Source organism: Sturnus vulgaris, chromosome 1 (assembly GCF_052056855.1).
Source record: "Sturnus vulgaris isolate bStuVul1 chromosome 1, bStuVul1.hap1, whole genome shotgun sequence".
Lineage (NCBI taxonomy): Eukaryota > Metazoa > Chordata > Aves > Passeriformes > Sturnidae > Sturnus > Sturnus vulgaris.
In genome coordinates this window covers 125,203,124-125,216,699 of record NC_142243.1, presented here as the reverse complement: position 1 = coordinate 125,216,699, position 13,576 = coordinate 125,203,124, and the positions used below count along the sequence as shown (strand labels likewise).

The following is a 13,576-nucleotide window of genomic DNA, read 5'->3' as shown; positions in this document are numbered from 1 at the left end:
TCTCTAGGGTGCAGCAGCTTGACCATTATAAAATAGAAGTGTGGAGACCCTATAGGATTAATGTTTAACTATTTATGAGTTAATATTCTTCCTCTTTGATCTTTGAGCCAGATTAAGATTTGAGTTTATGGTGTCCAGGAAGGCTCATCGTTGGAAGACTATTCCTTTCTTACATTCATAGTTTCTTGCAACAAAGAGAAGGGGATTTGAGTGCATAGAAGTAGAAGGTTTGTAACACAATTCAAGTGCAGATGTTTTGGTCCTGCATGCTTCCTAGTGTGTGTAGTTGCTCTTCCATGTTTGTTTCTTCATATCATCCTGATACTACCTTATTGGACATGGCTGGCTGAGTTCCTACCAGTCCAGGTGAAAAGGCCAACACATTTCAGTTAAATTACCTGTCACATCTTGTTTTAATGATGAAATAGGGTGTGGCAATGAAACATTTCCTCCAGCAGAAGTGAAAAGAATCTGTTGTCTGTTTGCCACTTTTTGATCTGCTTGCAGTTTTCTGCTCTACTGGTAGTTTTGCTTTTCCTGTAACTATTTTCTACCAAATTCTTACCACCTCCCTTAATATATCATGTCTTTTGCTGAATCTGCTTTGGGTTTAATCAACTCACCTTTTCTCCTTCTTACTTTGTTTCTCTATAAAAAGGAAAATCACTGAAATAGGTTGTTTGTAGGTAAGGTATTTGACTGAGATAGCTCATCATTTAGTTTGCTCATTTAAGATATTGCTGATTTAAAACACTGCATTTCTTGAAACACCAAAAAGTGAAGTATTCAAGAATTACAATTTTATTTTCTATGAATGTATGCCCATGCTCCTGCCTCATTATCTCTTATGAGTTGAAATTACAAACTTTGAAAATATAGATAACACAAACTTGATTGGATTAAGATGTTAATATTTTACTGTAATCAACAGCCAATATACCACTGTATGTACATACCATTGTATGTATATTGCCTGCTTCAGTTATGAAGAATAAAACATTACCTAAAGCAACACTCATTGGTTGGCCTGGGTGCTCTCAGCTGTATGTACATAAGTTGTACTTGATAGTGACCCCTCTAACTTCACTGTGCATATGTTTTTGTTTGCTCATAGTTATGTTAAACTTTAGCTCTCTGTGCTCCACTTTTCCAAGGGAGGGGCAAAACTGTTGTAAGAATTCTGACAATGGGCTTAGAACTGAAAATAGGCTTCTGATATTGTGATACTCCTTTATAAAGGCATTGAGAAAGTTAATTTTCACATGCCTATGAGAGCTAGGGAAGTTTTCACGGTGGGTAAAGAAGATAGTTTTGCATCACTTCATTGTGAGGCATTGTGATTAAAGTCCGTTGTCATGTCTGTCCATGGGTATCCCTTGTTTGTGGTAGAATGAGAAAGAAAATCCCTGATTTTGGGCAAATGTGATGGTGATGATGCCATATATGCTTCAGGAATGTAGGTTATTGACACTTGAGGTAGCTAACAGGGATACAGAGACCAGTGAAATAATTTTATATCTGTTAATAAGTATTTATGTGCTATAATATCCAGCTCAATCCTACACGGTGACCAAACTACCAGTTGGCTGGTTCTGAAATACTTGTATTGAAAACCTCTAAGTTTCTTCCTGTCCTATATTGCTGCCCCCTCTCCTTTTTCACATGTTGCATCTTTTTACATGCTTTTGCCCTGCTTGATTTTGCATGTGAATCACCAAGAATCAACTCAAGTGATAATTCAGCCATGGCATTTGAGATGTTACCTTCCTAGTTCCAGAGGTGACCGAGTAGCATGTGTGCCAGTTTGGAGAAAGAGGAATGTGTGGTTTTGCTAGAAGCTGTTGGCTTCAGACATGCATTTAACTCGAAACATGACAGACAGTGAGAAATAGAAATAGAAATTATAGAGGTGGTGGTGGGCTGTCAGGGGAGCTATCAGGAATTTTACTCCATTGGCACCAGTTAATTTTGTTTTCTTTTTTCTGTGTGCTGTAAGAAGTATTATGAGTTTGATACCTTAGAAAATCTGTGGAGGATAACTGAAGGAGTTGCACAAATCGTGTTTGACAGAATTAGCAAGAGGATACAAACCATTGCTATGTCAGTCATGTCTCAAGTACTTGAATAAACTTATTTTGGAAGTGATGCTTGGATCAGTGTTAAGCTGTGTTCTTTGATTTCATCCCTGATTCATCCTTTCCTATAGAGATAGGTGAATAAGTAATCTTGGTTTCAAAGACTTCCACTTCAAAATACCTCAAGTATTTTGAAAATACTTCTATAAACTACTTTTTATGTAACTCCTCTCCCTTTTGCAGGTGATTATTCCTTTAGTTGAAGGACTGTGCTGTTAACCAGTCTTGGGTTTCTGATATTCTTACTCAGCTCTTCTATTTCCCTCTAGATTGTTAATGTTTTTATCAATTTGAAAAATTTTAGTTCTGGTTTACTTTAAAGTTGTATTACAAAAATGTTTAAGCATAAGATTCTCTCTCAAAAATAAGGAAAATATCAAAGTTAGATTGCCTGTGCATCTTTCATTTATTGCCCCATAAGTCTACAGCTTGCTTTCTTCACTTTCAAAAGAAAGTGGACAAGCAGGAAAGGTGCTTCTATATGAAATCTTATGATGGATTAGCAGAAACGTTGAAGAGAGTGTCTTGTGATGTGAAAAGGACAGTAAAGCAAGTATAGCTCTCAAGAGTATATCAATGTATGGAAAACAACTGTTTGGGGGTTATTTTAGGCATGAATGCACTAGCTTTTATTTTGACTTGAAGGAGCTTGTTGAAAGGCTGAAAGCAACTTGAGTGTGTGATTAAAAAAATGGTATTCCTGATTCACAGTAAGGAAAAAGCCAAAAGCAGTTGCGATATTGACTTTCGTTATGCACGTCTTAATATAACTGGAGTGTTGAAAGGCTACAGGTTTTCAGAAAAAAATACTAATGTATGGTATCAAGCCGTCTCAATACAGAAAAAATAGGAATAATAGTAAAGGTCAATATGGCAACAAGGGCCTATTCAGTGACATGAAGATTGAGGAGGCTTTGTATAGAGCAGAAAAGTGAAATAAAGTGATTCCTGTTAAAAGGACAAGCCTGTAAGAGTGAAATTGACTCATGATTCATTGTTTTAAATTGGTGTATTTCAAAAGCATTCAAAGATGTTCTTATAAATCATTAGAAAGATGAGGAAGGGGATGAGCCTGGTAAACAGGAAAGGAAAGCAAAGCCAAGAATAGGTGACAAATACTTGAATTGATGACAAAGCATGCCAAACAAAACGGGCAGATTCAGTACACTGTATATTATGTCAGTCACTAAAATTTAGCTATGTGAGTTGGTTTGCTTTTTTAAAGTGTTTGGTCAACTGAATCTGAGATTTTTGACAGTTCTTTTGAGTGAGTTTCCAGATGATAAATATTTTGATTTTCTACTATCATGTGAAAGTTTGACTTCTGGAAATCAGTGGACCAAATCGTCTCTGATACCTATGGCAAACAATCAACAATTAGCAAAGACAATTAGCCAAATGGATTTAAGAAAAAAATCACGTTGAATTAACATGTTTTTCTCCTTGTATTGGGCTGTAGCTATTGTGAAAGAGGAGCAGTAGCTGTATTTTGACTGAGCAAAAATTTTCCATGTGTGTTGGTGTGACATTTGAATCAGCACACAAGAAAAATGTGGACTCTTTATTTTTTTCTGCAACCATAAAGACCACAAGTTATCAAAGTTGTAATTGGTTGTTTAGACTGGGTGTCTGATTGAGAGGGGATGTTTGGTTCTGTCGAGCACAGTGAACCTGCAAAAGAGTGTTTTGAGGGCAGTCTGCATTGGCTTGAATGGGTTACTTGAGTAGAGATTGGGAAAGGTGAGCTGTGAGTTGAAATAAATAAAGGAATGGTTTTGTGTTCATGAAGCCTAAGAGAAATAATTTGGCCATAATTCAGTCAACACCCCTGGATCTCTTACTGTGAAGAAAATCCTTCCAGTTATAAAAGAAAGAGATAAAGTGATGTGAAAAAATGTTAAAGGTTTTTAACACCATTTCCTTGTGTTAGGAAGATGGAGAGGTATCTTTACGTCCTAAGTTTATAACATTCTACTAATGAGAGTTAAAATTGTCTGAGAAGTGTTAATCTGTTACATTTTGTCCTCCTGTGTATATTGCTGCTAATTTTCTAGAATGTTTGTGAAAACAAAAACAATAATTCTATACTCATGGCTGTGAAATATAATAAAGACTTTCCCACTGCTGAAACTTTCCTTTTCAAATGCTTAATTTGAGGAACTTGCAGTTGCAATGTACCTTTTGCAGCTATTGTGTATGGGCTTGGTATACCAGAGTCACATTTTTTTAAAGTACGTTTGAGTCTTGAAGCTGAGAATGTGTATTTAGGCTGTATTGCCGTAAGAAAATTATTTTATTGTCCTTTATAACCTTTTTGGTCAGCAAATACTATTCAACACTGAAGAGAAATACATTTCAAGTTTTTGAATTTAAACTTCAGATGTTTTCTGAATTACTGTGATAACGAGGATCTCTGTTTCCTAATTAAACTGTATGAATCTAGTCTTTAGGGCTTACTTAAGAGTTCTGGTTTTTTTTAAACTCTATCAGTCTCCTGATAATCAAGTTTCCGTATTAATGAGACACAACAAGAGACAAATTATTGTAAGAAAGAGAGGAATAAAAATAGTCCTTCATGATATCTGTGGAAAATATCTGCAAGTTTTCTGAATATCTGTAGCTGCACCTCAGGCTGGCTGTGCTAGCATGGAGCCAGCAGCTTGAGGAAAGTGATTCTTCTCCTCTCTCTGGTACTTGCCACTTTCTGGAGTGCTGTGTTCAGGGAGATGCAGTACAGGACCGATGTTGGGTTACTGGGGTGAGTCCAGCAGATGACAGGCAGGATGGCTGGGGCTGAACTGCATAACCTCCAAGGAGACTGGGTTTCTTCAGCTATTAGAAGAGAAGGCAAATGAGAGATCTTGCTGATGCTTACAACAACATAATAGGGAGGTATCCAGGGAAAGCAGAGCCACAATGGGAAGACAAAGGACAATAGATACAAATTGGAACATGAGGTATCTTGGTAAGATACAAAAGAAACATTTTATACCATGGGTAGTGATACACTGGAATGCATTGAGCAGAGAAGCTGAGTTAAAAATTATTTTCTAAATAATAATTAGTCTTGCTCTTAAAAGATTTTTTTTTTCACTGTTTCAGTCAAATCTGGTTAGTAGGCCCTTTGTGCCCTCTACAATTTTGTTCCAGTTGCTATAGTGTACTCTCATGTTCTGGAAAAAGTCTATAGGCAGCTCTTTGTTATTCTGTACAGAAATAATTGAATTGATGTTTGATTTAAAAATACCCCAAATTTTGAAAATGTGTGATGAAAGCCTGTTAAAGATACCCAGATATGTTCATCAGATTAGGAAAGATTAACTTGTATGGTGTGGTTAATGGACTAGTAGAGTGTTTTGAAATGTAGAGTATATTTTATTATTCCAGCTGGGGAAAAAAAACCCCAACAATAATGGGCTTAAATTACATCTTAAATGTGTGTCTGTTGGTCCAATGGAAGTAATTATCTTTGTATATAAACTGCCTTACTTTTATCTCTGGTGGCAAGATCAGTGCTTAGGAAGTCTTTAAAAGCATTTTTTCCACTTGACCTGTTAAACACTTTCAAATTCCTGTCACTGAGGACTGGAGAAATCCAGGGATTTATTACAAGATACTTCTTTTGATCTTTAATATCAAAGCAAATTATCCAGATAGTCAGTATAGCTGGAGATAAGAAAAATGAAGAAATTCTATGCCATTTCTAATAGCAGTTGTTGCTCTTTGGTCCTAAATAATTCTAGGGTGAGTGCCTCTATTTGGGAGGGAGCAGTGCTAAGATACATAAACTCCATCAAGGTGTAGTATAATGGAGATAATGGAATACAGGTTCTTTAGGTGGGCATAGAGTTACAGAGGTTACTGTAAGGCAGAAGGAAATAATGTCTTTTGCTTAAATTTTGGTTTGTTTGGGATGTTGCTCTGAATCAAAAACAAATCCAAAAGAGATATGTTTCTTCACCTCTAAATACCTTCCTTCCCTATCCAGTGAGGAGCTGTGTCTAGGAATTTACCATTAGTCAGAATTGCATTGGACTATGCTTAACAGATACTCATAGTCAGGGTTTTTTGTGGATTCCCTTATTTCAATGTGATAAATTTATTTGCCGTAAATTGTTTTTGTTATAACACTGACAGTGTTAGTCTTGCTTTTCTGGATTATTGAGAAACTATTAAGTTTCTGTAACTTAATAGATAATGCATTTGTTTTCTACTGAGCATCCTCTTTTCAGCTTTGTATGGGAATGCATAGATCTTCTTTTGCTTTTATTGGTATTTCCACTGAGAGCTGCTAATAGAGGTCAGATGGAACTGATTATAGAATGGTTTGGATTTGAAGGGCCTGTAAAGATGATTTCATTCCAACCCTCCTGGATGTGACTGTCCAACCAATTCTTTATTCACTGAACAGTCCACCTATGGAATCAATCTCTCTCCTATGTAGAGAGGAGGATGTTGTTGGGAACCATGCCAAAGGCTTGCCAGAAGTCCAGATAAATTACATCTGTAGCCCTTCCCTTGTTCATTGATGAAGTCACTCCATTGTAGAAGATCACTAGGTTGGTCAGACAGGACTTGGCTGTCCTGAATCACTTCTCTGTCCTGCACGTGTCATAGTACAGCTTCTTGGAGGATGTGTCCCATGATCTTCACAGGCACTGAGGTGAGGCTGATAGGTCTCAGTGTGGTCCTTTTTACCCTTTTTCCAGTCAGCTGGCACTTCACCTGACTGCCATGACTTTTCAAATATGGAAAGTGGCTTGGCAACCAAATCCACCAGTTCCACTCAGGAGCCTGGAATGCTGCTTATTGCGTCCCAGAGATTTGTTTATATTCAAGTTCCTCAAGTGGTCATGAACCTGACCTTTACTTAAAGTGGGAGGGACTTTGTTCCCTCCTGCTGGCCATCTACTTGAGTGGTGTGGAAAGAGAGGTTGCCGTTGAAGACTGAGGCAAAAAAACCCCAGCCCAGTTGTTGAGTACCATAGCCTTCTGCTCGTCAGTTTTTTCCAGTTGTCCAGGATTTTTTATGGGCAGGAGGGGTTATACCTTCTTTGACTTTGCTTTTCTGGCTTAAGTTGATACTTACTTGAATTGGCTAACTGGGAAACAATAATTTATTTAAAAATATTACTTGTTTGATGTGACACATTTTACCCAAAGTGTAAATAGTATTTCTTGCTATTTCTCTGGGATATGTTTTCTGGATTTTGTTTTGAATTGCAAACAATGAGCAGTAGTATATTGTCTGCATGTAGATTTAATGCTGAATGGACAGATCCTCCAGCCAGGTTCAGCAAATGTTTTAGGATCGGAGGAACAGAGTACTTCTGTGGTATTCTGTTGTTCAAGTATACGTTTTAATTATATTTTTCTTTTTGCTACTGACTTTTTTTTGTTTAGAAAGGGCCATAAACACAGTATGTGAGAATCAAAAACCTGTGAAACAGAGGATATTTTTGCACTAGTGAGATGGATAAAAGCATAACTGAGTCTGTATTAAACTGAAAAGATAGTTCCTGGAGAAAGGGCCAAAGGTGCAAACTTGAAATTAGATAATACTATTTTAAGTGTTGGTAATTTGAAAATTTTAGGATACAGACAGACAAAATTTGCTCTCTTCAAATTACTATCAGACACTGATAGCTTAATGTTTCTGTTTTTAATTTAATTCTGAGATGTGTTTTAGGCTCCTTTTTGTAAAGACAAAGTTGTATAGTTGGTCTACATGTATAAATAAAAGGATCTACTGAATTATTTGCGCTTCTTATATACACATCTTCTCTGCTATTTTATAACCAATGTTTCCAATTCTCCTCTTTAGGGGAGTTGGAATTTCATAAAATTGTCATAAAACGGTCTCATCTCTGAACTTCTAAGATCTTTCTCTACCTGACAAAGTGTACACAGGTTGACTGCCTTTAAGGTTTATTTGATGGTGATCTGGGGAAGTGCTAGAAAGAGAATTGACTTCAAAACATCTCTGCCATTCAACTTAAGGATTTATGAAATGGTTTTGTCACTTTGCTCCTTTGCATTTTAATTCATAATAGTGGTGTTGGAAACACTGTTAGTGTTTTCTTAATCTGGGCAGAAAGGAAAAGGTAAACAGTAGGATTCTAACCTGTTCCTGAATGTGTGAGCAATGTATATAGCTTATGAAAATGCTAGCATTGGGTTTTCAGTTTGTTCATATTATATCTTAGTGCCAGGTAGGAACTTTCAGTAAAGAAGCCCAAGAAAGTTTTCAGGGCTCATTGACAGAGACAGAAAGTTAATTCAGTATTTTCAGAATGTAAATTGTGAATGTATAAGGGCCTTTTCTGTATGAGTTGTGTGGTTGAATTTATTGTAGTCCGATTTCAAATATATTTGATGGAATACTGAGTCATTTCTGTGCTGACAAATCAACACTTTATTTTCCCCTAGGAATTTTTTAAAGTTCTACTAAGCACTGAAAAACAGCTACAAGTGTGTGGTAAACCTAAAATAAAAACAACAGTGTGTTTTAAAAAATCAGATATTGAGGTACTAAATCCCAAACCATGTATTTTTATTCCTTTGGACTATAAGATCATTTTGACTAATAGTGTGGTTGAAGTGAACTTGTATATGGTAACCTTAAAATTGTTGGCAGGAAAAAGGACAGAAGTGAGAAAGCCTTGAACTTTTTGTCATCTAGATGGCTTGGAAATGACAAAACATATTGCGTAACTGTTTATATGGAGAAAATTGACTCTGAGAGCAGTGCCAGTAACAGCACTTCAGAGTTTGCATTTCCCTTGCTCAATAGATTGTAAGAAACTGTTCTAGTAGTTATAGAAACGGTTGCAGTGGCCAATTTATCTCTGTCAGAATAGGCAAGAATTACCTGAGCTACTGCCATAATACTTTAATAAGTGCTATGACTCTGTAAGTTCTAAGATGCAGTTAGTATAAAGTTTTTAGTTTGTGTTGTGCAATCCAAATAGTTTTGTTTTAGTTTTTTGTTCTGTCCTCTGGGATGACTTAGAACAAGGCAAAGGCTTGCACAGATGCCAAATGGAAGTGTCCTAGATTACTTAGAAGAGGAAGTTGTGCTATTAAATTAAAGTCTTGTAGATTTAATTATAAATCTAATGATGTTGTGTAAATATGAAATGTTTGCTGCTAGGAGTAGTGCTCTTATAGATGTTTTTCTAATACAAAAAATTAATTTATACCTCTGTGTAGTTTGTAACACAACAGCTCTTCCCTTTGCACTGTTGCAAATAAATGTAAGTGCCTGTATATTTTACCCAAAAAGTAAGTTTGAAGCTTGTAACTTATTTTGCCTGTGTCTTTTCAGTAAAATTTCTAGGAGTGGAGTCATCCTTCTTTCTCACCTTTCAATTTCACTTTGTTTTTTAAATTGTCAAGTAAAACTCCTTTTACCTTTGAAAAATTGATGAAATGTACCTAAGTGTGTGTGTTTATTGCTGAACTTTATTTAGTATTTCAAATATTCCATACAATTTCTTTATAGAAACGATTACAAAAAGAACTATTGGCGTTTCAAAATGATCCACCTCCGGGAATGACTCTAGATGAAAAGAGTGTACAAAATTCAATTACACAGTAAGTATATATACTGTTTTATTTCTGCTGTCATGCTGAAAAGACTAAGTAATGAGAAGTTCTCTTCCCACTTCCACCACTTACTCCAAGTAACGTTGTGAATTTTGCTTTTAGTCTAGGCAATGAAACATTGTTCTCCTTAATAAGCATATTGCAGTAATGTGTTAGACACTTTCAGGAGCAGGATAGTGAATTTACTAAATTTTTATTAGGCATTTTACTGTCTAACAAACTGTCAGTTGGTAAAAGCTTCTGCATTTTTTAGAATAAAACAATTTAATTCATAGCTACAAACCTCCAAAACTCTTCTAGATTTACTGAAATAATGGAGTAGCTGTTTTAGTGTTCTGTGATATTTGAATGGAATATATGTCATAGCTGTTAATTTTCATTACCTTCTTTCTCTTAAGGCAAGTGGAGAAAACTTCTTAAAAAGCAAGGCTGTCTGGGTATACTTGTTTGCACTTTTTTTCCCTGCCTTGGCTTTCTTGGTGATTCATGAAATGGGAAGAGAAACATGGTAAAATATTCTGTGTCCATTGGAGTGGATGGAGTTGTTCTTCGTATTAATCTATTTTTTTAATTGACAGAAATTCAAAATATTCAGAGTGTGTTGACATTTTTTTCTCATCACTTTCTTAGCTTCATTTTGGAGAAATGTTAAAAATTGAGCCCTTGTAAACATTGAGAGTATGATCTCAGACTGCATGTTCTGGACTATGTTATTGATTGATGGAGCAGCTTAAACATAGAGCTGAATTCTGATGGTTTTGCATCTGCATTTTGGGTGGTGGCATTCAGACCACATTACATGAGGCTTTTCTGGGACTCATATATGCTGAGTTAAACATTCCTGGCTTTTTAAACAAGGCTGGCTTTGTGATACTTCATGCAGATGGATAGGACTAGAATTGAAATAGCAGATTTTAATTTTCTGCAAAAATGAGTCAGTCTAATATTGCAAGTGGTATTCATTTATTTCAACAAAAAAATATTAAATCAAAGTTTGAGCAGATGGAAAAGGATATCTCTGTTTCCAGAGTATTACCTCATTATAATTTCTGATCTGTAGAACTTCTATATCTTTCAATACCTTGCACATAAAAACTTCCTATTTACTGTCGTGCTAGATTTTGAAACTGTTGCTGTTTTAGAAGCTTATTGTCACAAGTAATATTTTTTTTTTTCTCTTTGAGGGTTTTTGGTAACAGGTAGCATGTTTTGAGTTCATTAATCAAGTTACAGTTTGAATTGGCTGCATTAAAAATTTGTGTAGCAATACTAGCTTGGCTTTTAAAGATGTTGAATAAAATAATTGGATCCCATGATGTAACTAGGTCATTTAGAACATTGAGCAATCTTTTATTTTAGATATACAAGGATTAGAAATTTGAGAAGGCTAAACTGTAAAGCATGAAGGAAATATGGGTTCTACAGATTCCTTGACCATAAAAGGACCAATATCCAGGCAAAGCTATCTTCTACTTAGTAAAGTAAATTATTTTAAAAACTTGAAAGTGGAAGTTCTGGATCACAAAAGCCAATAAATCTAAAGAGTATTGGTGCACTCTGTGTATAAATGTAAAAGCAGAAGGCGTAAGAAAGGATAAGTGATCTGGAGTGGACACAGATTAAATCAAAGGCATCTTCACCAAGTTAAAATATGTAACATACTTCATCAGCTGTCACTGTACAGCCGTCACTGTGCAGCTGTTGAAGATGCATTCCTCTTGAAGAGTGTGAGAGTTAGCAGTTTATTAAATATGCAGCTTTTCTCGAAAAAAAGCCAAAAGCCGAAACGCAACAACAGCAATACAACCAGCAAAAAACCTCCAAAGAGTGATAGAGGGGAAAATAAAAAAATGTGCATGGCTTAAATACAGAGAGAGTATGTATTACAGGAGGATGGAGAGAGGTTGAGAATAGACTCATCAGAGCTGCCAGCTGGAGATGTTGACTTTTCTGAGTGCACTGCTGTTCTGCAAAATCTCAGCTGCCTTCCTTGAGTTGATGTAAACCATATCTGAGTATTTTTGTAGTCTCGTTACCTTATCACGTTGCTTCGATCTGTAAAGCTCAATCAAAGGTTAAAAACCAAAAATGGGAAAGTGATGCTGCAAAGAATGGTATTAAGTGGTCAACATAGAACTCTAAAATCATTGCAGTTAGCAGGATGTTGCTGCATGTGTTGAACAATATGCAAAGCATCTGGTTTTAGCTGTATTAAAAAAACACAGTGCAAACCAAACAATAAAACCCCCACATGCAAAACCACCACCGTCTTCCCCAGCAACTCCACCTGTCAGTTACTTTGATGTTATAATGGTGGAAGGAGCAGAAGCAGAGGAAAAAGAATGTTGAGGTGTTATTTTTGTTACAGATTCAAATTACAATTTTTTTTGTTTTGTTTCAATTTGCTGGGACCTTTTAATTTTTACACAATTAAGTTTTCCAGTTTTGATTCCATTACCTGCAAGATACCATTTAATTTCTGAATTTTTCACAGATGTAAGTACAAGATGAGCTTTGCCCTTTTGCTTTGGTTACAGATTTTGTTTTAATAAACTGTATTGATGTTTTCAATGACAGAAAGGTAATACAACACAAAAGAGAATGTGTACTAGTTTGTTTCCTTCCAAACCTTTTAAGTTTTCAAGCAGGTTTTTTTTTTCAGCTTTGTTGTCTCACATTAAAGAGCCATTTCTTGGGAACTGATGGGTCAGTATATAGTTCAAGTCATAATTACATTTATAATTTGCATCACTGTGTCAGTGTCTGTATGCAAAACACCAAGCTTATTTCTTTCAAGTACAGGCTTGATGTATTGCTCACCTTTGTGATTGTTACAGTATTAGAAGAGAAGTTAGATGATCTGGCTGTGATTGGTACTTGATTTGATTAATCCAGTGCTCCAGGAGTACAAGTATTAATTTGTCAGTCCAGAATGCTAACAGCTTTTTCCCCTATTCCTTAGGTGGATTGTAGACATGGAAGGTGCTCCAGGAACACTCTATGAAGGGGAAAAATTTCAGCTTTTATTTAAGTTTAGTAGTCGGTATCCTTTTGATTCACCTCAGGTAACTGCTGCCTTCTTTCTCTCTTACTGCTACCTTCAGGTTACAGCTGTGTGATGTGTGCTGAGTATTGTATTATCCACATAACCTAATGTCAGCTTCCCTTACTTTAATTTGTGTTAAACACATTGTTCAGATACCTTTTCTTTACAAATGATTCTGCAGTGAAGTATAGGGTGCTGATGTCTGCTTGGACAGATGAAAGCAGTGTAAACTGGAAGCTTCTTTGATGCTGACATTAATGTCATGAAATACAGGGTAAAGTAGGAAGATCTCCTTTACTGTGATGCAGGAGCCAAGTGAACAATAAACTGCTGCTTCATCCCTTATTACTTTCAACATATTTTTTTCTGGTTGATTTTTAAGGCTTGCATCTTGTCTGCTGCCATTGTTAATACAGCTGAAGAAATACTGTGCTTCTAATAGGGATTCTTGTAGGTACATGATGCGCTTGAGAGACCTGCAAACAGTGTTACAACTGAGGTATGTGATACTGTGTTGCTTTTAAGACAACCTGGAGAACTGAAAGGACAGCAGAACTTGGAGACTGAAGAATGTGCTGTGTACATCTATTCCTCCATTACCTGAGGGAAACGTTTCAAAATATGGCTGATAAGAGTAGTGGTCAGCTGTCACCCCTGCTTTTCTGAAAAAGGAAGGAGAAAAGCAAGAGTGCCTTAGTTCTTCTCCTGTCTATTTCAGCTCAGAGTTCTAGAAATGATCTCTGCAGCTTCTCTAATCAGTATTAAAACTGAAGCATGGAGCTGTGAG

General features: G+C 36.0%; 1 protein-coding gene across 7 annotated transcripts in view; it reads left to right on the top strand.

Annotated features, from left to right (window-relative positions):
* The window catches only part of UBE2W (ubiquitin conjugating enzyme E2 W), a 43,361-nt gene that overhangs the window by 8,607 nt on the left and 21,178 nt on the right, over positions 1–13,576 (top strand). For all 7 annotated transcript variants that reach the window (XM_088176282.1, XM_088176294.1, XM_014883526.2 and 4 more), the window contains exons 2-3: positions 9,640–9,731; positions 12,706–12,808. In XM_088176282.1, coding sequence (XP_088032408.1) covers positions 9,640–9,731; positions 12,706–12,808 — 195 coding nt within the window. The remainder of the gene's footprint in view (positions 1–9,639; positions 9,732–12,705; positions 12,809–13,576) is intronic.